The sequence below is a fragment of the Lissotriton helveticus genome, chromosome 7 (assembly GCF_964261635.1).
Source record: "Lissotriton helveticus chromosome 7, aLisHel1.1, whole genome shotgun sequence".
NCBI lineage: Eukaryota > Metazoa > Chordata > Amphibia > Caudata > Salamandridae > Lissotriton > Lissotriton helveticus.
Genome location: NC_136068.1, coordinates 678,051,449 through 678,075,021, shown reverse-complemented (window position 1 = coordinate 678,075,021; position 23,573 = coordinate 678,051,449). Strand labels below are relative to the sequence as shown.

General features: G+C 46.6%; 1 protein-coding gene across 6 annotated transcripts in view; it reads left to right on the top strand.

The window, feature by feature from the left end:
* Positions 1–23,573, top strand: part of ABLIM3 (actin binding LIM protein family member 3) — a 432,795-nt gene that overhangs the window by 181,365 nt on the left and 227,857 nt on the right. For 5 of the 6 annotated variants that reach the window (XM_078652993.1, XM_078652990.1, XM_078652989.1 and 2 more), the window contains exon 2: positions 8,750–8,893. In XM_078652993.1, coding sequence (XP_078509119.1) covers positions 8,750–8,893 — 144 coding nt within the window. The remainder of the gene's footprint in view (positions 1–8,749; positions 8,894–23,573) is intronic. The other variant, XM_078652988.1, reaches the window with a different exon arrangement.

The window sequence follows — 23,573 nt, the reverse complement described above, 5'->3', positions numbered from 1 at the left end:
CCACCTCAAGCCAAGTTAAGCGTAGCAATAATGGGCCTTGGAGTATTGTTCTACTCTCCACAGAAGCATACTTTCTCAGCGGGAGTAGCCGTTAGATAAATGCCAATACAATACGACATAACACAAATGTTACGTGGTCTGGTTGCTCACTTGTACCGCCCATCCAATTCGCCACCTGCTTGCTTAACTGCTGCGTTTACCCCTGAGCTCTTAATGTTGTGGCATTATTAGAGAGCTCCAGTTTAAACTTTCTGGTGTTTGTATCTCTTTCTGTTCTTGCTTGTAATTTTCATTTTGATACTTCTACTCAGTGCTTAATTTGTCAAAGTAAAAGTGCCAGGCACAAAGTTTTTCTCAGAAATCTGCTGCCAGCCTTGCTGAATTTTGAAATTGTCAAATACCAAGGCTGCCTGGTTTAGGGTCCACCTCATGCCTCTTTCATCCACCACCATACTCTATGAGTCCCTCACTTTAACTCATGCAGGTTCTTTTTCACCAACGGCAGCCGGCACAGGTAAATGTGGTGGGAGGTGGGGTGAAAGGGGTGTAAGGGGGAAGCTGACAGACGATGGAATAGGTATAGTTAAATAAATATTTAACACCTATTCCGTCATCTGTCGGCTTCTCCCCCTTCTGCGCCCTGCCCCGCCCCACGGTGCTTACCTGTGCCAGCCACCGCTATTCTTCACCCTTGCTTTTTCCCTTTCTCGCTGATACCCCATCTTTCTCCTCCTCTTACAGCCCTCTTTTGTTCCTGATGGTAAAAAATAAATCCTGGTGCTCAAAAATAGGGGTGATATCCCATATTGGCAAGATTTCAGTAGCAGAGCAGAGTCTGGGTAGGTTTCTGGAGATGTTGTCTCAGTAGGCATAAGAAGGCAGAGCAAACCCTGAACTCGGTGAGCTACTCATGCACAAAGATTGGGAAACTCTAGAGCTTTACGTCATTCTGGAGTGCCGGCTTATTAAAAGATTTAGGGCCTGATGTAGGACACCAAATACCGGTCAGTAATGGCCGATTTCGGCCGTTACTGACCGGTATTTGTCTTTTGAAATGTAGGGGGCCTAAAATTTACAGATTCGGTAAATTTACAGATTCGGTAAAATACCGAATCGGTATATTTACCGAATCGGTAAATCTAGATGTAGGTGGCACTGAAAACAGCGCCACAGGCCCTTAAGAATTTGTTATTTACCATGAAATACTATTTCATGGTAAATAACGAATTCCTGTATACATGCACATCTGTGCATCTGTGCATGTACACCTGTGCCATGTGACACACATACATGCCCATACATGGCACACAACCCAGAATAAGGGGTGCAACAGGGTGTCAATGTGACGCCCTGTACCCCTTGACAATTCGGTAATTTTACCGAATCGGTATTTAACGATTTGGTAATTGACATTGATTCCTATGGGCCTCAAGGCCCATAGGAATCAATGGCAATTACCGAATCGGTAAATACAGATTCGGTAATTACCGAATCATACCGATTCGGTAAAAATTACCGAATTTTTTCCTACATCTGATTTACCGAATCGGTAAAATTCTGTATAAATAAATCAGATTTACCTACATCGGGCTCATAGCTGCATCGGGCCCATAGCTGCATAATTAGAGATGGCAGATATGGACCGTACGACCCATCTAACTAGTCCATTGATCCACCTGTTGAGTCTACATCGCGTAGACTCAAGCTATTGCTATGCTCTTACACAATGATTCATCTCCTCTCCATGCCTCAGTGCTGTTTGAATTCTGACTCTGACTTTCAGGAACCACACCTGCTGGAAGACTGTGCTACATACTACTTCATCAGGCTACTCGTATAGAGCGGTTTGATAAATTCTATATGTAAACACACAAAGTTGAACATTTTGCAACTTCACATATATTTATTTTTTTACTTTGCCAACTTTGGATAGTACAAAGCTGTCATAGTTTCAATAGAGAACAAGCATTTGCCAAGCCAAAATGTCGGTCTTGCACTTTCAGTTCTAAGCCAGACCTATTTGCTTTGCTAGAATATCTGAATGCAGTGAATATATATATTTCATGAGAAGTCCAATGGTAGGAGCAGGGGAAATTCCAAGCGCACTAAATCTTATCAGAGGTGCAGTAGCTGAATGTGGCTGAGAAGGACACCTAAGGCCTGTTCCTCTAATGCACAACATTGAAGGAACAGCTCTCTGGAGTCCCTGGTGATTCGTTTGTTTGGCCATAAAGTGAAACAATGTGTCCTTCAGTGGAAAGAAAAAAAGTTTTTTAAAAACTTTACTTTTTGTATGCAATGCATGCATTAGATATAGAATTGAATGTGACTGACGTGTGATGATTGAGTGTACTTTAAGATGTAAAATAGTCCCAAATGAGGTTAAATTGAAGCAGTTTCTAGAAGGCAGGCGTATACATACACCCAAATACCCAATAACATTACAGTTAGATTAAAATACTCCTCTGTGCTGATCTAATGTGTGCTTGGCACTTTCTCAAGCCAATGAGTGAGTGGATCCCATCCAAGAGTGGCTGGCCCTAAGCCCACTCTCTGTGTACTGAATGCAAGAGGTTGGATACACCAGACTAAAAACAGTGGGAAAAAGTGGGCCAGTGATGAAAGTGGTAAAAATTTCTGAAGTTGCTCACAGCTGGCGCTGTATGACAGTTCCACCTTGCCCATTCCCCCCACTGGAAGACCCCTGTTTTTGACAAAGTTGTGCAAGTGTGCCCATCTTAACATAGAGATGCATCATGTGTCCCAATTTCCCTTGGCTTCACAGGAAATGTTAACCTTCCCTCATCCCTAGATTTCAAACGACTTTTAGAGCATCTGAACTTTTAGATGGTCCTTGGATTGTTACACTACTTGTTATTCATTGCCTTGTCCTACCCTTGCCAGTATTATGGCAGCTGGGATTTGATTTATTGCTTTTTCCTACTGAGCCAGTCCCAAAATGACACATTTATGTTGGATTTGTCATCTATATGTTTAACAACAACACTTTCTGAGTGCAGTGAAATAGACTTTGGAAATGAATGTTTTCTTTTGAAGCAAAGTTATTTTCTGAGCTTGTTTCACTTGTGTGAGGAGCAGAGGTCTACTGTGGGAGCTTGGTTTCTGAAGATAGGGGGATGGATAGTAGTGCCTTTTTGGCAGCTGGGGCTTATTTTTTAATGTTGGACTTTAAACAAGAGGAAGAAAGACAAAAAGATGTGAAGGGAGAGTAAATGAAAGAAGGGAAACGGGGACAAGGGGAAAAGGGATATAAAAGAACCTGCAAGAGTGAAATAAAGAGGCAGCAAGTGTAGAATGCTGGATGAAAGGGCCATGAGGTGGAATCAACACTACACACCCTTTGGATTTGCAGTCCCAGAATTCAGAAGCACCGGCTGCGCACTTGTACAAAAAACATTTTGGCCACGGGGCTTCCTTTTCTTTTTTTGTTTGTTTTACATGTTAAGCTTTGTTCTACCACTGAAGACCTCTAGAAATCAGAACGAAGTAATATTGGTGGTTTATGCAAATATCGAAAAAGGACAGAGAAAGAGTCTGGTGGTTTAGTGGACTAATGCGTTCACTGAAGGGTGCTTGTGTTTGACCTCATGGTCACAGGTTCTAATCCCAACAGGTCCACTCAGCCTTCCGAGGTCGATAAATTGAGTACCATTGAGTTGGGTAACACCTGTTATTCAGGACCAAGGTACCCTTGGGTGAACCTATACACTTTATGAATGGAGGCCTAGAGAAAAGAGACAACGAGGATAAGATGAACAGAGAGAGTGGAGAGACAGAGTAAGTGGTGAATGGGGGGAAAAGGATTAGAGAGCAGGCCGGACTGGCTGTAGTGGGCATCGGGTGTTTCCCTGGGAGGCAGGGTAGGACCGGTTTTGGGGAAACATCCTTTACGACGCAACTTTTACCACGCAGTACCTTTACAACGCAGGATTTACAACGCAAGTCATTACAATGACTTGCGCTGGAGGGCACTGTAGGATAGGTAATAGTTTAATTTACTATCCAAAACCTTCCCTACTATCCACGGGGACTGGAGTTGGAATAGTAAATTAAACTATTCACTATCCAGCGCCCCCAACGCAAGTCGTTGTCACGAATTGCGTTGTACAACCTGCGTTGTAAAGGCATGCGTGGTAAAAGCATGCGTTGTAACGACATACATCCCCGGTTTTGCAGTGGTGGTGTAATATCGGTCCCCTGTAACAAAAGCAGTAAGCAAGCGTTTCCAGCCATGCGGGGACAGGCAGTGCTTCCCCAGGGTGCTGGTCTGAACAAATTGCCAGGGTTGCTTTAGGTTCCCAGTCCAGCCCTGGATTGGAGGGAAAAGGTGGAGCAGAAACAGAGCCTATAAAGGATAGAACAGCGTGAGGCTGTGAGGTCATGCAGAGGGCTCGTTCGGGGTGGAGGGAGGCCAGGAGGGCGCGAGTAAGGCACAGTGAACCTGGGGCTAATCTATTCATGTCGAGGTTTTCCATATGGCGCATCACTGCAGGGGACCATGTATCACAGCGTGTGACAACATGACATTTCAAAGCAGCACATGGTGCAGGTCAGGTTAGCCCGTAACAGCGTGCAGTAATACAGCGTCATGCCGACATGTCCACTTCAAACTAAACACGCTGCAGACACGTGCGGCCATGTATTTATTGTATTTAATGCCTGCTGAGCACGCCTTGGGGCCGCCTGCGGCACGAGATCTGGGTGGCTGAGTATCCTGTTTCCGAGATCCGGGGCACAGAAGGGGTACATAACGGTGCTGCCTAAGGATTGTGTGCATATGATTTACAAAAAAAGCAAAACAAAAAAAAGTATTGAAAATATAAATAAATAAAACACTGCAAATATTATTATTAAAGAAAACATAAAAGCAGACCTAGGCCCACCAGCCACGACTCTGATCTGGACTACTTTCTAGGTGGACGTGCACATGTCTAAGAGCAAAATGCTGTCACTCTCGGTGAAGAAAGCAAATGACCAAAAGGGGCTGACATGTTGCCCGATGATGTGACTAAGCTGGCCAGAAGCCAAATGTGAATGACGCTTGAATTCAGCAGTGGCCCTAGAGAGCTCTGTGTGTATGTACATGTGTGTTTTTTAAAAATGTATTTTGAAAAATATAAGGCTGGTTACACAGGTACAGCCGACTCTGTGCCAAATAAAAGAGGGGGACAAATGGCACAAAGAACAAAGAGAAGGGGAAACAAGGTAAATAAAGGAGTGAAGGGCAGTGAAACAAGCCTAGGCAAAGCCAATAGTTGTGCAGTTGGACGCCATCTTTTTGGCATTCTCAATGCTTGTTTGTTTTGTCATGGTTTTTGTAAAACTGTATTTTTGGAGGACCTGTAGGCCCTCAGTGTTATAAACAAAAACAAAGGTAAAAGTAAAATATTTTTGGGGATCTAAAATAGCATGCAGTCTGATAGTCTCTGGCATTGAATTGAATGACTTGGCATGTGGATGCGCTCTTTGTGATAAAGAAGAACGCCCATCATTCACAGCGAAGTTAGCCTATGGCTGAAGTGGGCTCACACTCTGCCCTCCGCTGATATGGGCAGAGGAAAAAATGTGAATGGCACGACAACAGGCCAATGGGTGAAGAGAACTGAAGGAAAAATGTGAATGGCATGACAACAGGCCAATGGATGAAGAGAGCTGAAGAAAGACATGAATGACACAACAGCGCAACATTAAACATTAAAACCCATATTAGGAATGGAATAAATTGAAGGGATAAGGAACACAAAACAAGAAGTATAAAAATAGAACAGAAATATTTCAGAGTTAAAAAACGAGTTAATGGGGTACGTTTGAGTGAGAGCTTAATGACGAAAATACACTCAAAATTCACTTTTAGAAGCGCTCTATCACTCCTGAGTTTAACTGTTTTAGTGTAGGGGATGCAGTGGCATCCAGCCCTGGCATGTGAGTGTTTCACTGCGCCCAGTAAAGGTTGTCTTTTAATGTTCAGCCATGTGGCAGCTTATATTCCTTTCTTGCACAAGGGACCATCGTAAACTTGCTAAAACACTGGCTTCAGTATTGATAAAGGGGTTTAAGAGATGCTGTTTCAGTATGCCACTGACCACCTCTTATTGATTATTATTAATAATCCCTTATTATATCTGTAAATTTGAACCATCTATGTGGTCAGGCACCACATTGTGCAGAAAGGGGCCAGCATTGTATACCACTGTTCTGATGAGTCCATTTAATGTATTGCTGCTGCCAGATTGACTTTAACCAGTGGCGGCACAAAAATGTTCAACTAGTGGCGAGGGTCGCGGTAGGTACATATGTGCACATGCATATCAACTCACACACATACATGCACCCACCGATCCACAAGCAAACTCACTCACCCCATTCATTCACAAGAGCACATCTTCAGACTCACCATTCACAAGTACGTGCATGCACACACTTACCCACACCCATCCACATGTGTTCAAATGCACATACATTCATACACAAGCACCCAAACATTCAAAAAGAACTCCCCAGGCCCATGGCAGTGATGGCGCAGGACTAGCAGATGACGAGAGCGGATGCACAAAGGCACCAAAAGGAACTAGAGGGGTTGGGGAGGGAAGGCAAAAAGAGAAGATCCTGCCACCTTCTTTCATTGGCTAACCTTGTCATGGGTCCGCCAATGAGAGGGGGACCTTCAGAGTGAGGTGGGGTTAGTGAGATGCGCTGACCCCCACCCGGCCTCATTGTTTGACAGTCAGCCTTGGGCTTTTCAGGGCCTAAACCTGAAGCCCCCAGCACTGATTGTTGATGATACTTCTTCTTGGTATGAGGTGGAGGAGCTCATGAAGTCACTGCCCTCAGGGCTGTGTAATCTTCCGCCCAACAATGCTTGGTTCATGCTGCCAGGTGCCTGCGCGTTAAGCATGTATAGCGCCAGGCAGCCTGACCCTGACATGGTCAGAGTCTGTCAGGCTGAGATTTGCTCATCCTGAGAGACCCTCATAATGCTTTGGAAAACTGAGGGGTGCAGAGCCTCACCACTCGTAATGTGAGGCTGCGGCTCAAAGAACACAGGGCCATATTTTCAAGAAAGGGCGATACATTATCGCCGCTTTTATCGGCAGGAAACTGCCGCTAAAGCGGCGATAATGGGTTTGATAATATGCCCTTGTGAATTCCCATAGAAGCCCAGGTTAACACCAGAACCTGCCTTCTATGGGAATTCACAAGGACATATTATCAAGCCCATTATCGCCGATTTAACGGCAGTTTCCTGCCGATAAAATCGGCGATAAGGTATCGCCCTTTCTTGATAATATGGCCCCCATTCTTGGTGTTGTCTGTTCTTGTACAACGGATTTCTCTCTAATGGCCCAAAACATGGTGTAATTGAAACAATGCTGCTCATTTCAATGTATGAACATGCGTTTCATTTGTGAGCCCCTCCTCATTATTCTCCCTTTCCCAATGAAATATGAATGTCTGTGTTCTCTGTGAACTGTGAAGCAAAGTGTTTATGTCCCTGCATTGGCCTTGTTCCAAAGGATGTGGCGAAATGGCTGGCAGGTGGCCCATGCATGAGAAATTGATTTTGTGCCGACAGCTGTGAAGCATCCCAGAATGCATCAGTACCATTGATAAGTTCAGCAGGGAGTGCAACTGAGCATTTGTGTTTATTTCAGATAAGATTTGGGGGTTCCGGCTTGATTCTAGGAACATTTAAGAGCGTCACTGTATACAGATGAAGTAACGGCCTATGTGTGTTAAGTGAAAGAGTAGAAAAGCTGTTCCCGAGTCTCTCTTTGCACACAGACACACAGAGCAGTGAGGATCTGGGTACAAGATGAACTGATATAAAGTAGTACACATCTGGGAAATAAAGGAAAGGAGGGGTCTATTGACTTTGCGACAGAGTTGAGCCATGCTGCATCTGGGACAGGGACATGGGCACATTGGCTTGCTTACTCTGGGACTAGGACAGCAATGCGATGGGACACTGGGACGGAGGCAGTGACTGTGGAACAGGAACACACTGTGACTGAGACAGAGACACACACAACTTAGGAGTAGGGATCCGCTGTGAAAAAGTCACTGATTCTGGGGTTGGGAACCGTTGGGTCAAAGATGCAGATTTTGGGTTGGAAACTCACATAAACATGTGCCCCAGCAGTCCAGGGTCGCCTGTGAGGTACGCAAGTGCGGTCCTGTACAAACAGGAGTGCACCAGTGATCAGGCAAAATGGCGTCACTCACAGTCAATGAATGAAATGGGCTGACCCATTGCCCAATGCAGTGCGTATGTTTTGGTTGGTGTAAGCAAAATTGGAACGATAATTGAAGAGATGAATGGATGAAGATCGCTGGTCAAACGCCCCTGCATGCATGTCTATATGCATATATTGTATTATGATTTTGGGTGAAAAATAGGCTTGTGTGACAGCTAAGGTGTCTCTTGGTCATACCTATGAATTGGAGGATTTACTTACAGTCCAGTGTTGTTGAAATACCAATATGACCATGGCAGAGTCAATCATATGTCAGTAGCCCGTGACACATGGCTAACTCTGCCGTGGCAACACCTTGATTTTAGATGGACGGACCACTCAGGAAATCTCCAACAATCCTGTAGGTCATCTGCCCCTGCATGGAAGTGTTATTTATTTTTCTAATTAATGCAACCAGCAACGTTTTTGAAGTTGGACAGTAAATTGTATCTTGCTGCCTTCATTGCTAACCTCAAGTCTCCCCTTCTTGCCAGCAGTGCCCTACCAGCAGAACTCGTACGGCCCCAGCAGCGGCTCCTCCAGCGCCATCCAGTGCTTCCGATGTCACGACACCTGCAAGGGCGAGGTGGTGCGCGTGCAAACCAACCACTTCCACATCAAGTGCTTCACCTGCCAAGGTAAGAGGACGCAAGCTGATGACACTCCACTGCTCTTACATCAACGCCTACTGAGATGCTCTAATGTGACCAACCATGGTTCTTGTGTCACTCAGGATTTCTTTATTGTTCTGCACTGAGTGCTGTCAGATCCTCTGTTCATAGACACATATGCTAAATCTAAATCCAGTGTTTGTAAAGTGTGAACTACTGAACTACTCATCCCTAAGGGTCTCAAGGTGCTGGGGGGCGTTGGGGGGATTAAGTGAGCTATTGCCCAGAGTGACATGCTGCTGAGCTGAGCTGCTGCCGACAATCAAACCATAAACCCTGTGCTCCGGAGTCAGCTGCCCTGGCCGCTGCGCCACACCTATCCCATGCCATGGTCCCCTCACCCAATGGTTTCTCGTCATCTCTTTGGCTCTAGTTAAGGGATGGTCAGCGCTACACAAATCCTGAAATGAATATAAGTAAAAATCACAGCTCCTTCTTAAAAGGTGTGGTGGTGGCATGTTACAGTTGGGTACCAGCGATGCTGGTGTACTGATTTGTTGATACAAAAGGGAATGATGGACGGAGCGTTTGAGCAAATCAAACACTCACCCCCAGTCAACTGATCTGGGTTTAATCCATCACCATTCTTTAGCCCACTCAGCCACCCCAGTTCAAACATGGCCATATGCAAATCAGTCTGACCCTGTACCTCATGGGAACAGTCCAGCCCGAACTGCCAAGCCATGTCTTCCCTGGACCGGAAACAAGCATCCTGGGACCGGTTTCGGATTCATAATCCTCATCAGCCAGACTATCTTGAATCCAGTGGCCAAGTGAGCAAGGGACTCACGTCTGAGCATACCCTGCCACACCTAGGGCGAACAAAGCGATACAAAAGGGGATGATGGACGGAGCGTTTGAGCAAATCAAACACTCACCCCCAGTCAACTGATCTGGGTTTAATCCATCACCATTCTTTAGCCCACTCAGCCACCCCAGTTCAAACATGGCCATATGCAAATCAGTCTGACCCTGTGCCTCATGGGAACAGTCCAGCCCGAACTGCCAAGCCATGTCTTCCCTGGACCGGAAACAAGCATCCTGGGACCGGTTTCGGATTCATAATCCTCATCAGCCAGGCTATCTTGAATCCAGTGGCCAAGTGAGCAAGGGACTCACGTCTGAGCATACCCTGCCACACCTAGGGCGAACAAAGCGATACAAAAGGGGATGATGGACGGAGCGTTTGAGCAAATCAAACACTCACCCCCAGTCAACTGATCTGGGTTTAATCCATCACCATTCTTTAGCCCACTCAGCCACCCCAGTTCAAACATGGCCTTATGCAAATCAGTCTGACCCTGTGCCTCATGGGAACAGTCCAGCCCGAACTGCCAAGCCATGTCTTCCCTGGACCGGAAACAAGCATCCTGGGACCGGTTTCGGATTCATAATCCTCATCAGCCAGGCTATCTTGAATCCAGTGGCCAAGTGAGCAAGGGACTAGGCCCAGATCCTTGTACTGGGGTGAATGGAAGAGGTGTGGCGCCGCGGCCAGGGCGACTGACGCTGGAATCTGGGGACCACGGTTCGATCCCCGGCTCCGGCGGCAGGTCAGCCCAGCACCATGTGACTCTGGGCAATAGCTCGCTTAATCTTCCCGACGGCCCCCCAGCGCCTAGAGACCCTTACGGGTGATTGTGCGCTTTACAAATGTGGACTTTAATGTATGACATTGTTCTACATTCTGTCCATCACCTGTGTTTTTTGCAATTTCACCCCGAGTGTGCTGGGGATGCTCAGACGTGAGTCCCAGGCTCTCCACACCACTGGAGTCAAGCTATCCAGGCTGAAGAAGGCTGATAGCCAGAAACCGGTCCTTGGATGCTTGATTCCGGTCTGGGAAAGACATGGCTTGGTAGTTCGGACTGGACTGTTCCCATGAGGCACAGGGTCAGAGCTGATTTGCATATAGCCAGTGTCTAACCCAGGGTGGTGTGGAGTGCAAAAAAACGATGGATTTAGGCCCAGATCCTTGTACTGGGTTGAATGTATGACATTGTTCTACATTCTGTCCATCACCTGTGTTTTTTGCAATTTCGTACTGATTTGTTGAGCATGGCACGAGTATGCACGGGAAAAGTGGAGAGAAATCTAGGCAAAGGGATCCAAATAACCATAATATAGCAAGGCCCTTATGGTACCACAGATTGCAGATTACGCTCTCTACTGGCTGCAAGGTGTCTGTTTTTTATTGGTTTATGTAGTAACCTGAGCGTAGGGTGATGCGAGGTGTGGAAGCTGTGTTATCGTGATACAATGTTTTTAATTGTAGCCGGTAAATCGCGGCTGATGGCATCCTCTGTTTCTGGAGATATATAGAGTGACTGACTGGAAAAGGCATTGGCAAAGCCAAAAGTCTAGACTCGGCAATCAAACGAGTTCGAAAACATAAGTAATGTTGTGGGCATCTGATCCCTTCTTTTTATCTCTCTTTCCCCCATCTGCCCTCTTCCTCCCTGTTGGTGCACGGCACACCCGTATTTCCCTTTCCTACTACACTCAGCCATCTTCTCCTTTCTAAAATGCTTAATCCTTCTCTGTTTTTTTGCTCTTTGTATTTTGTTCTATTTTCTTTCTCTCCCCACTCCCCACAACATCTATGCCTCTCCTTTTTCCGATGTAATCTCAGACCTCAGCCACAGCCTCTCCCCGTTCCCTTCTCATCCGTTTCTCTTTTCACCCCTTTCCGTCCACCCCCGCCTCTCTCTTTAGTCTCTCCTGCCCATTCTCTTTTTGCCCTGTCTCCGCGCCTCTCTTTGGTCTAACTGCTGCCTTCCTTCTCTCTCCCCCCCCCCCCCCCCTCTGCCCGGCATGGTTCCTCCCGTTCACACATGAGCCCCATTGGTCCGTGGGTGGGCTGGCGGCCTCCTTCATGTACTGCCGCACATCCACACGGGTGCTAATTAAATTAGCGCGGGAGTCGGTTTATCGCCATATAAATAATGTGCAGCGCGTCCTCGGAGCGCGAGGCCAAACCATAAAGCCTTTTATGATGTTAATCTCGTTTGCTTTTTACCGTGTGTTCGATGAGATTAACCGAGCTGGGGGGGCTACCTGGCGGCGCGCCATGGCAGGAGCCGCCCTCCGAGCGGGGTTCAGGCTCGGCAGAGCACGGCCGATACTTCACCAACTCTCGGCCCACTTAGAGCCTGAAAGGGCGAGATTTTGATCGATACCTTATATCTATTGATCCAAACCTCGATCTGGTCGACTGAACCTTTATTGCCTGTCTTGGAAGGAAACAGTACACCTATCTACAAATTAGTTCACCCAAGAAAGGACTCTACTCTCAAAGATCACGGACAACTTCTAGGTTTCAAAAGTTTATTGTAAAGATATAATGAGCTGCAAATACAAGCATCTCAGAATGAGATTCACGAGATACACAGGTCCAATTACATACATGTGCTCTCGAAAAGCCCTCAGACGAGCAACAGAAATCACTAACACAAGTTCTAAAAATAGCAAAGCTATCAGCATAGACGCATATCTCTCCTTCATTTAGGTTGGAGGAAAACAAACACAGGTTAGGCGTCCCTACCCTGTTCTAGATGGTATCCCTACTTAACCAAATCCCAACCTAACAAAGGTGTCAGCAATGAATGACCCCCAAGGGAAGTCACCCACTCTAAGTCTCTTGGTGAAAACCTAAAGTTCTCCAGTCATGACCCCTCACTGCCTACCCATCCGCTCTCTAAAGGGTCCTCAGGTCTCTGCTCTCTCTCCACCCAGGGGTGCTGTGCCTAATACAAAACAGTCAACAACATTTGAGACGCCCCTTGCGAAACGCCTCTCACGTGGTGCAACTTCAGGCTTTTTCCATGATGCTTTGTATTGGGCCTCAGACGTTAGAGTTGACCTTGCTTCTCAGTCTCTTCTCCGGCCCGCTGATACCCCTTAAACATTCCAGAACCCTCCTCCATGTCTGGGCCGTCTACTGAACAGGCCTCTATTCATTCACTTATAATTGGATCCCCCCTTTCCTGTTGCAGACAGATATCTGCCGCCAAGAACCCAACTCTCATAGACTTCTAAAAAAGGCTTGCAACATTTCTCAGCCCAGACATGTACGTGTAAATCAATGCTAAAACATTTCAGGCCTACAATATTTCACATTATGATTATAGCATTCAATTTCTTCATTTAATTAAAGCATGTTAAAACTCTTATTCTATTATTTAAAAAACATTACTCTAAATCATGGCCCATTAATGCAATGACCAAAAACGTTAAACAATCTGTGTCGTGAAAAGAAACACCTTCCCTTTTAGCTCCAGCTCTGGCCCTGAGGCCTACCACGTTCTGCGTTTTACCACAGACCATCTTATATGTTAACAGCTACACGACATAGATTCAAAATAATCACGTCTAATAAAATCATATAATGTCACACATTTCTGTATTAGTTCCACTTCTACTTAAATCTCTATATTAGCTATACATTTAGAATATAATTTCAGATACTATTAGCACTCATGGCATTTCTCTTCATGAATTATGCTCTCTATAGGTAAGTGTGATGTACTCATATATTTATATCAGTTTGCGCTCTCTCAGTTCCCCCCTTTGATGACCTCTCGGGGTCATCACTAACATTTAAACTGCAGTTATTGCTGGCATTCTCTGCGCTTCCAGAGCTCTCAGGCTCCTGTACTGATTATCTTGTATGGCAGCCAATCTCTGCAACTGTTCTCTTTGGGCCCTTTCTGACCTTCTTGCTCTGTACCATTTGAATACCCTCACCAATCCCCACAATATTATCCCACAGATCAATATTATGATGATAGGCTTTAGGATATACCAAATAAAGCTTTTGCCTAAGGTGGAAAACCACCCTCCAACTGTACTCATTCCGTGGCCCACCTTTTCCCAGACATTTTCTCTACTCAAGTCTTCGATCTCTTTGTGTATATTAGTTATGTTCTTAATAACTTTCTCAAGGGGCTTTGAAAGGTCTGGAATGTAAGTGCAACATTCCTGAACCTTCAAAGCCTTACAGACTCCGCCCTCTTTTGCTAATAAGACATCTAATGCAAGCCGATTTTGAAGAACCATAGCCCTTATCGATTGCATCTCTCCTTCTACCAGCATTAAGGACTGAGCAGTGCTGGCAGACAACCTGTCGACAACTGTTGCCAGTCGTCTAATTTTAACATCATTAAGGATTATTCCCAAAAGAGGGAACATAGCTCCAAAGACATCTCCAACCATTTCTGCATCGCCTAAATCCCTCCTTCCCCTCGATGATGTCTGGCCCTCAATGATCAATAAGTCTTGTGCATGATATATTTTGGGGAAGACAATTGCCAAGTAACATGATCCATACCAGTGGTCAGGTAGTCTCACGTAAGCATTTCTTCCACATACAAAATACACATTTGGAATCACTTGCATTCCCTTCAGGAAATCCTTAGTGTAGTACTCTAAATTAAAAGCATGTTCACAGTCAACTTCACCCACGTATACATTTTCATAATACGTTTTGGCTCGGTGAAGACATAACTTTCCTTTCTGCGCTTTATCTAAAGCTATTGGACCACTACTACCCTTTCTCTTGTGTGACTTCTCTTCCTCGGTCCAATCTAATTTCCCTTGTCCTGATTTTTTCAAAATCTTTTGTCTCCTGTAACGATCATCCACCTGCCCTATGAACTTTTTCTCGACTTCGGACACCTTACATGTCAGGTTATTTCTACGGGCATGTGAAGTATCTAAGGTAATCCAAGGAATGAAGAATTTGGCCAATCTGTCTGCACTCTTCCAGTAATCCCATTTATTCATCTGCTTATAATTCGGGACTTCTGGCAACACAGAATCATAATTGGAGAAATAGTATTCAAAACTATCTCTCTCATAAAATATACTAAGCAATAAGCTACATGTAATGCCATATGTCAGAGGGAGGTGATGATATCGAATTCCTTCATCTACAGACGCAGGCAACTGCATGCAGACGTAGCAATCCTTAACCTCCATGGCATCCACGTATTCATACAAAAGTTTAGCATAAGCATTTGACCTAAAGTCTCCTTGGGACTCGTCTACATGTAACCTGCGGGCTTCTGCAGCCAATAACGCTTTCTCTTGAGTGTTTTCCCTATTCTCACCTGCAACAGTGGGTGTAAGTGTTACTACAGAATTCGCATCAGTTACCTTTACCTCTTCCTCATGTCCCTTTACATAAGAAATTGTTACCACTAAAGCTATTAATATTATCACTCCTACTATTAGTGTACCTATTATACATTTAGCTCTGCGGTTCGGGGTGCCGGCCTCCATTTCGTCAGACAATCTAGCTTTTCCCTTTCTCTTTGCAAAAAAAAGTTCTTTTCCTCTCGTTCCTTTACAGTCTCTTTCAATCCTTTTTTGTCTTTAGAATCCACACAGCTGGAGGCTGACAGCCTTTTTTGCAAAAAGTCCTTTCACAGTTCAAAAAGACAACCCTAGCCCTTCTCCATCCACTCAAGGGGTTCCCTAAAATTCTCTGCTTCCTGGGCGCTAGGTAATCTTCTTTTCTTCTGCTTGCTTTATTTACAAAGTCCTTTAACAATCGACTATTAGATTTGTGGTTGCAGCTTCAATAGCATAGTTCAATATTTCCATGCGAAGAGTATGCTCTTCATGTGCTGTTATCGTGGTACCAAAGTCGGGGAATTTCAATTCTGTAAGAAACATGTGTTTTAACTTGCTGAGGCGGGGAGGTCTGGGGAGCACGAATGTTAGTGACCCTTCTTGTTCGACACCGGGTACCAACAGTTGTATTTCCACGGTGATAATGGGCTCAGAACTGGACACCACCACCGCTCGGATCCTCCCTGTCTCCGGTTTCACAGACATTTGTCGCCAGATATGTCCACTCAGGTGTGGAGTATCTTCTGTTAGGCACACGCACTCTTCTTGACCTTCTTCGGTCTGGTGCTTCAGCGCCCTGAGCACCTTCTTCTGGGTCTGAGTCTTCTGATATCGGAGGAAGGGTTGCTTCTGGAGTTGACCTCAGGCTAGAACTTCTTCTTTGCGGCCAAATTGCTTCTCCACGTGCCCTTCTACTCCTTCTCCTTCTGGTCTGTTCTCGCTCTCTTTCAGACCTGTCAGGGTCAGACTCGTACTCCCAGCTGTCTTCTCCTTCTGTAGCGTCTTCTGTTTCGCTGTTGTACTGACCGTCCTCAGCTTGGTCAGACTCGTTCCCTGCTTCCACTGGCACCTCTACAGCTTGGCTAGCCCCCTCTATGGCTTCTTGGTCCTCAGCTGGACGTCCATCCGAGAGAGGAGCTGTTTCCAGAGGTGCTGGAACCCTTTTCGTATGCGACGCGTGTATCCAGTTGGGCAGGCCTCCCACCTTTACAGCTGTACTTGTGATCAGGATGACCTGGTAGGGCCCACGCCAACGAATATCCAAACAGCTTCTTCTCACATGTTTCTTCACCAGGACCCAGTCCCCAGGATACAGGTCATGGCAAGGGCCCTGGCACGCTGGAACCTCTGCAGCCTGCACCTGAAGGGACACAGAACGCATGGCGTCAGACAGCCCCTTACAATAGTCCAGGATCATATCATCTGTGATATTTAACAGTGCAGTAGCTGGAATAGATGGCAGCCTCATTGCTCTCCCCATTAACACCTCATGTGGTGACAACCCTGTTCTTCTGTCTGGGGTACTACGAAGGCTCATGAGTACCAATGGCAGGGCATCAGGCCAACTCAGGGTCGTTGAGGAGCAAACTTTCGCTATTCTGGACTTGATCGTGCCATTAATTTGTTCCACAATTCCTGAAGCTTCTGGTCGGTAACTGCAATGGAGCTTTTGGTCTATATTCAGTGCAACACAAATCATCTTCACAAGCTCGCTGTTAAAATGTGTTCCCCTATCTGATTCCAAAAAGGCCGGCACCCCAAAACGAGGGATAAGTTCTCTAAGCAGTAACTTAGCCACTGTGAGGGTGTCGCACCTACGTGTAGGGTATGCCTCAACCCATCTGGAGAACACACAAACAACCACCAGGACATAGCGGAGGCGGTTGCATCTTGGCATTTCAATGAAATCTATCTGCATTCTGTTGAATGGACCTCCAGACCTTCCTATGTGACTTAGTGCAACTGGTGTTCTCTTCCCTACATTCAGCTGCTGGCAGGTCACACAACGCTGGCACACTGCTTCTGCTGCTATTCTAAACTTAGGATTGTACCAAGTCTGTCTAAACACTCTCAGCATAGCATCTCTCCCTAAGTGTACGGGACCATGTATGAGTCTAGCCATTGGACTCACCATCTCATTGGGCAACACTGCTCTGCCGTCTGCTGAGACCCAAAAATGAGTCTCACCCATTACACATCCTGCCTTTACCCATGTTTCCTTTTCTGAATCAGGAGCATTTTCTTGCATGGTTGACAGTTCATCCCAAGTATCAACAGTTTCCAGTATCATGGCTAATTCAGTTCTTACATTTATTCCACCCACATCCACCTCTGTGAAAGAGTAACCTTGTTCTGCGCAATACCGCGCAACTTCATCAGCATATCTATTGCCTTTCGAAACAAAGTCCTCATTTTTGGTATGTGCGATGCACTTTACAACTGCGATACTTGCTGGACATTGCAATGCTTCTAACAACAAGCGCACAAACTCTCCATTGCGAATGGGAGAGCCTGAAGAAGTCATGAACCCTCTTTGAGACCATAACTGCCCGTAATCATGAACTACCCCAAACCCGTATTGGCTGTCGGTGTAGATGGTGACTCGAATTTGATTGCCTGCTAAGCAAGCACGTGTTAGGGCAATAATCTCGGCTACCTGAGCGGAGTTTACTCCTTCCAGGCACCCTGCTTCCACAACTCCTTCAATTGTACAAACAGCATAAGCTGCTCTCAACTGCCCAACTTCGTCTCTTACACATGAGCCATCGACAAAGAAAACTTCGTCTGGGTCGGTCAGTGGCTCATCTACGATGTCGGGTCTGGGTTTGGTGCATAGTTCAGTCACATCGAGACAGTCATGGTCTGTATATTCATCATCATCATCAATATCATTTGGAAGTGGCATTAAGGTAGCAGGGTTCAAAACAGAGCATCTCTTGAGGGTCACGTTCTCTGCAGCAAGAATAACTTGCTCATAGCGCGTGAGCCTGCTATTGGTCAGATGCTGTGTTTTGGTCCTGGTCATCAACAGTTCAACAGAATGTGGCACGCACACCTCTAACGGGTGCCCCATGACGATATTTTCACATCTCTCAATGCTGACACCCGTTGCAGCAACGGATTTGAGACATCCGGGCAACGCTGCGGCTACTGGGTCTAAAGTAGCTGAGAAATAAGCAACTGGTCTACGGGCATTCCCATGGATTTGGACCAACACAGACAACGCACAACCTTCTCTCTCACAACAGTAAAGAAAGAATTGTTTATTGTAATCAGGCATTCCCAATGCCGGAGCACGACACAGGTCCTCTCTCAGCTGTAAGAATGCCATCAAACAGTCTTTGTCCCATGGTACCGGATCACTCACCTCTTTGTGCGTCAGTTTTTGCAAGGGCTTTGCTTTCAGTGAAAAGTTCACGATCCACTGTCGGCAATAACCCACCATCCCTAGGAACATCCTGACCTCTCTCTGTGTCTGAGGCGCGTTCATTTTCATGATCGCCTCTATCCTGTCTGGTGACACCTTTCGTTTGCCTTTCTCAATTCTGTGTCCCAAGTACTGTACTTCTGTCAGGCAGTACTGCAATTTTCCCGGGGACACCTTGTGCCCATTGGCAGCTAGGTGATTTAACAAAGCAATGGAATCTTCCCTGCAAGCTTCTTCTGTTTCTGACGCCACAAGGAGGTCGTCTATGTACTGGACCAGAACTGACTTCTGGGGCAGCACTAGACTTTCAAGATTTTTCTTCAGAAGCTGGTTAAAGATCGATGGACTCTCTGTATACCCCTGAGGGATACGACACCATGTTAGGACACGATTTTCCAGCTTAAATGCGAAAAGAAAATGGCTATCTTCGTCCAAAGGGATCGAAAAGAAAGCCTGACAAAGATCTATCACAGTGAACCACTCAGCTTGGAATGGAATCTGAAACAGTATCACTGATGGATTCGGTACCACTGGACAACATGAAACGACTATGTTATTAATCTTTCGAAGGTCCTGCACTATCCGGAATTTCCCATTTGGTTTCTGCAGACCCATAATCGGGGAGTTACATGGACTACCCACGATTTCTTTCAGTATTCCCTGTTTAATCATGGACTCGATCACGGGTTTTATGCCTGCAATCGTTTCTGGAGTCAGTTTATACTGGGGTGTTCTTGGGAACTCAGCATGCGGTTTCACTACAATTTTCACTGGGTCCACCCCTTTGACCAATCCAATCTCTTCCCCAGTGAAATCCCATACCTCTGATGCCACTGTCTCTCTCAAATCCCAGGGAAGCTCGTCTACTGTCAAAGTAGGGTACAGCTCCACACATATTCTTGAGTTTGCAACTTTGAAATCTGCATCATCATCATTAGTCAATACCTCCACTCCCTGGGGTGTACAATATATAGTACAATTCAATTTGCACAACAGGTCTCTTCCTAGCAGACACACAGGGCTTGAATCGCAAACTACAAATTGGTGCTCATCGCTGTACTTCCCTATTTTCACCTGTACCGGTTCTGTCAATTGGCTGGTTATTCTCCTGTTTGCGACCCCTACCACCTGTATGGTCTCTCCAGACATGGGCAGGTCTGGAACTGCAGCTGATCTGATCGTGGATCTAGTGGCTCCTGTGTCCACCAGAAATGTCGTAGGGCACCCTGCTACTTCTGCTTCCACATAGGGTCCCCTCTGATCTACCTCTAAGGCTGCCCCAAGGGTGCAGTCTTCTCTTTCCACTCTCTGTCCGGTTAATGGGTCCACATAATAGCATTCTTCACCTTCCACAAACAGGGGCATTTGTCTATAGGTCTTACCCATACTCCCTACTCGAGGAGGTTGCGGGAACTGGGCTCGGGGAGGAGCCCCCCCCCCTTTGAGCACCTTTCCTTGGTATGGCGTCGCCCCTCTCATAGGTGCGCTCTGGACCTCTTCCTCCTCTATCTCTTGCTCTCCGATCTCTACATTGTAAGGGCACTCGCGTTTCCAATGCCCCAACTCGTTGCACTGGTGGCACCTAGTCGTTTTCTTCAAGGTAGCTATGTCTACTCTGGGTCTAAAGGTAGTACTCTCCTCATTACCCTTGTTCTGACTGTACTGCTTCTTACCTCCTGTACCTGTCCCTTGCTGCTGTTGTTGCGGTCCCCCCTTTCCGGCTGTCTGCAATTGTACCACCATCAGCTTCTCTTTTAGTTTCTTAGCCTTGGAGTCTACCTCATCACAGCAGTACCTGGCATATCTCAGTATTTCATCTAGGGGTTTACTTTGCCAACAAATCGAGTGTTGCTGAATCATTAAACTAATATCCGGTCTCAGTCCCAGGACGAACTTGGACACGAATTGCCCTATATCCTTTGGATCCATTACATCCAAACCGCTATACTGTTTAAACGCTTTCAGCAATCTCTCGTAATATTCGTGAACTGTCTCTTTGGGTTCCTGTCTCGTTCTGTCTATTCTGACCCAATCTATGTCTTGCATTGGCACTTTTTCTTTCAGCCAAGTCATCACTCTCTCGAATTTTGCCATCACGATCTCGGACGGCCCATTAGTCCTAGCATCTCTCTCTGGCTCCGTTGTGGGCCACTCAGCGCTAACCTTGCATGCTGTCCACAGATCTCCTGGTACTACAATGTCAAACAGCGTGTTCAGATCTATCCATAGGACTTTTGAGATCTTTACAAACCTCTCGACTTGCTTGTACCACTCCACGGGGCTCTCTCGTAACTTGGGGAAAGATGTGGTAAAAGCAGCTAAATCTCCCCTACTCCAAGGGACATGTACATAGCTTCCATTGGCAACTTCACGCAAAGGGTAAGCTTCTATTCCCTGCTGTCCTGGTGTTATACCAATCATGCTTCTTCTGCCGGTCCCTTTCTTGGACCACCTCTCTTCCCATTTATCTAGTGCCCTCCATGTCCTTATTCCAGTAATCAATTCCCTTATGTGTGTTTTCAGCCCAATCGTTCTCCTCTCATCTAGATCTCGATCTGAGTAATGTAGCCTGTGGTTACCCTGTAATGCTTTGGTTCTTGACAAGTCCACCATATATTTGCCTGCTAGTTCGACTAACTTCTCATGGACTGCTCTCGCCTTTCGTGTGATGTCCTTTGCCATATACAGTATTTCATCCTGTTCATACATTTCCATTCTTTCCAAAGGCAGGGTACCATCTACCATGTCATCCAGATCTGACCTTAAGCTGGAGACATCAAGTCTCTTGGCTTTTATCTCAGCTCGCAATATGTCTTTTGAAGGGGGCTCACTGGTCTCCCTCCCATCCCAACTTCGAGCTCTGCGTTTGGGCTCAGGAGAATTAATGGGTGGCCTCCCTTGCTCCCATCTCTCCAGGTCCCATGCTCGGCCATCCGATCTTGGAAGGTGATGGAACACGGGCCTGTTATCCCTACTCTCTCTCTGCCCACTCTCGTCTTCTTCTCTCCTCTCACCGCACATCTCTCTATTATTTTCCCTCTGGTCGCTACACTCCCTTTGCCTCGTATCGCTCAGTATCCGATACGATCCTTCCTGGTTCCCCATATTCCCTGGGCTGCGCTCATTTCTGTCATCACAGGGACTATGGTGCGACCTCTCACAACTCCCATTCAGTTCTCTGGTGCCGGGCACACAGTGTGGACATTTAAAGCTGTTCCTGTACTCTTGCGCCCTCCTCTCCCCTTCACTGAGTATTGGGCCCGCCACCCCTCCACTCCCGGGGCCCCCGTTTTCCAGGTCTGTTCTACCTCCATTCCGGGCCCAATGGGTGACTCCCCTACTCCCTCTACAGTCCCACTCCGGGCTACTCTCCCCAGCCCCGCAGTGAGTTCGTGCTCTGCTGTCCTGACTTTCCCTTTCTGCTTCTGCAGCATTGATGCACTTTTGAGCCTTCACTGCCTCATCCCACTGCTTCATGTACTCATTTAGCTCTTGAAAGGATTTTCGTCCAGATCCCCTCAGATCCATTGGCCATCTAGGGCCCCCAGGATCTCCTCCTGGGTCCCCTGCTGTGTGCATCGGGGTGCTCCACTCTCTGGGTATCGGCATCTGACTTGGGGAATTAGTGGTATCGTTCCTCCTTGCCTGCTCTGCTCTTTCTCTGTCTTTCCGTTTCCGTTCTTCCCCTTTTGCTCTCTCTTGGTCATATATCGATATTATAGGACCTATGGTAACAGGTACCTGTAGTGCATCTGGTAATGGGTAGGATGTGGCGCTTTCCGTTTCCGGCGCTCTTTGTACCACAAACCTACCGACTACCTGTTGCACCTGACTAGGCTGGAGCAACTCTTTCTTTGGCTCAGGATCCCACTCTGAACTGGGAAGCGGTCTATGCTCTCCTGCATTGCCCCCCTTTTCTCCTTCAGTATTCTCGACCTCTCCCCCTGCTCTATTATACGGGGGTGGCCTGTCTGTCAGTAATCTGTTTATCAGGCTGTCCTCTGTTTCGCTCTCATCATCTTCTTCTAGGGGGCTTTTATTTACTGGCGCCTCTAACACTGGGTACAGTTTATTTATTTCCAAATTATGCACTCTCCATCTTTTAGCATCCGCATCCCACCTGGCATCCTGTACTGCCCTTACCGAGCGTTTCACCCTTTCTTGTCGTCTGTTCATATTCCTTTCATGCGCTGCCCTAAGCCATGCATCAAGGGCTTCAAACTGGGTTGGTCTAGGCAAGGGTCTCTTTGAGGTCATGATTGATTTCAATCGATGTAACACCTCTAATCTGAACGTCCCGTACTTCGGGAACGTCAGTTCCTCGTTTCCTTCGGTAATCTTACTCCACTCTGATATCCAAAGGATCGTATGCAACCCAACATTTACTGCCATATAACGAGCTGGCGTACCCTCCGGCGGGGCTTCTTCCCCTTCATACGATCCTCGCCTCTCTTTCTTAAACAGCGCTTTCAACCATTTAAAACACTTCATAATTATGCGCACAAAATTCAGCCTCGCTACTCTGTTTACTTCCTGATGACAATCCACCAATCCTGTCGCGGCTTTGCTAGCTTGGCCTATCACAGCGCAGTCTTTCTCCTGTTGGCCAATCACGTCGCGACCCTGTATGACGTGTTCGCTAGCTGGCCTATCACAGCGCGGTCTTTCTCCGGTCAACCAATCTCTGCGCGACACCACCTGACGTCTCTTTTCTCCGCTTCGCAGCAGCACCCCTCCTTTCTCAACTCGTCTCCCGGTTATGCATGCGTCTCATTCATACACTGAAAAATGACTACTTCCGACCAAGCGGTCACTTCTCTCGACTGTACGTCCACAGTCTATCTGTAATTGTCAACACAACTGACGAGATGTCTATCGTCTTTCTGATAGGTTACTTACACACACAGTAACTTCCGACCAGCGTCCGTTACTCACGCACTCACTCTTACGTTCCCCCTATCTCGGTCTCTCGGGTGATCAATGGTACCTCATGACCCCCTTCACACTAGTTGACAATTACTCTGGGTGTCCGATACACCCGAACCACTTAAGCTCTCCTTGAACTTAAGATTTCCACCGGTTGCG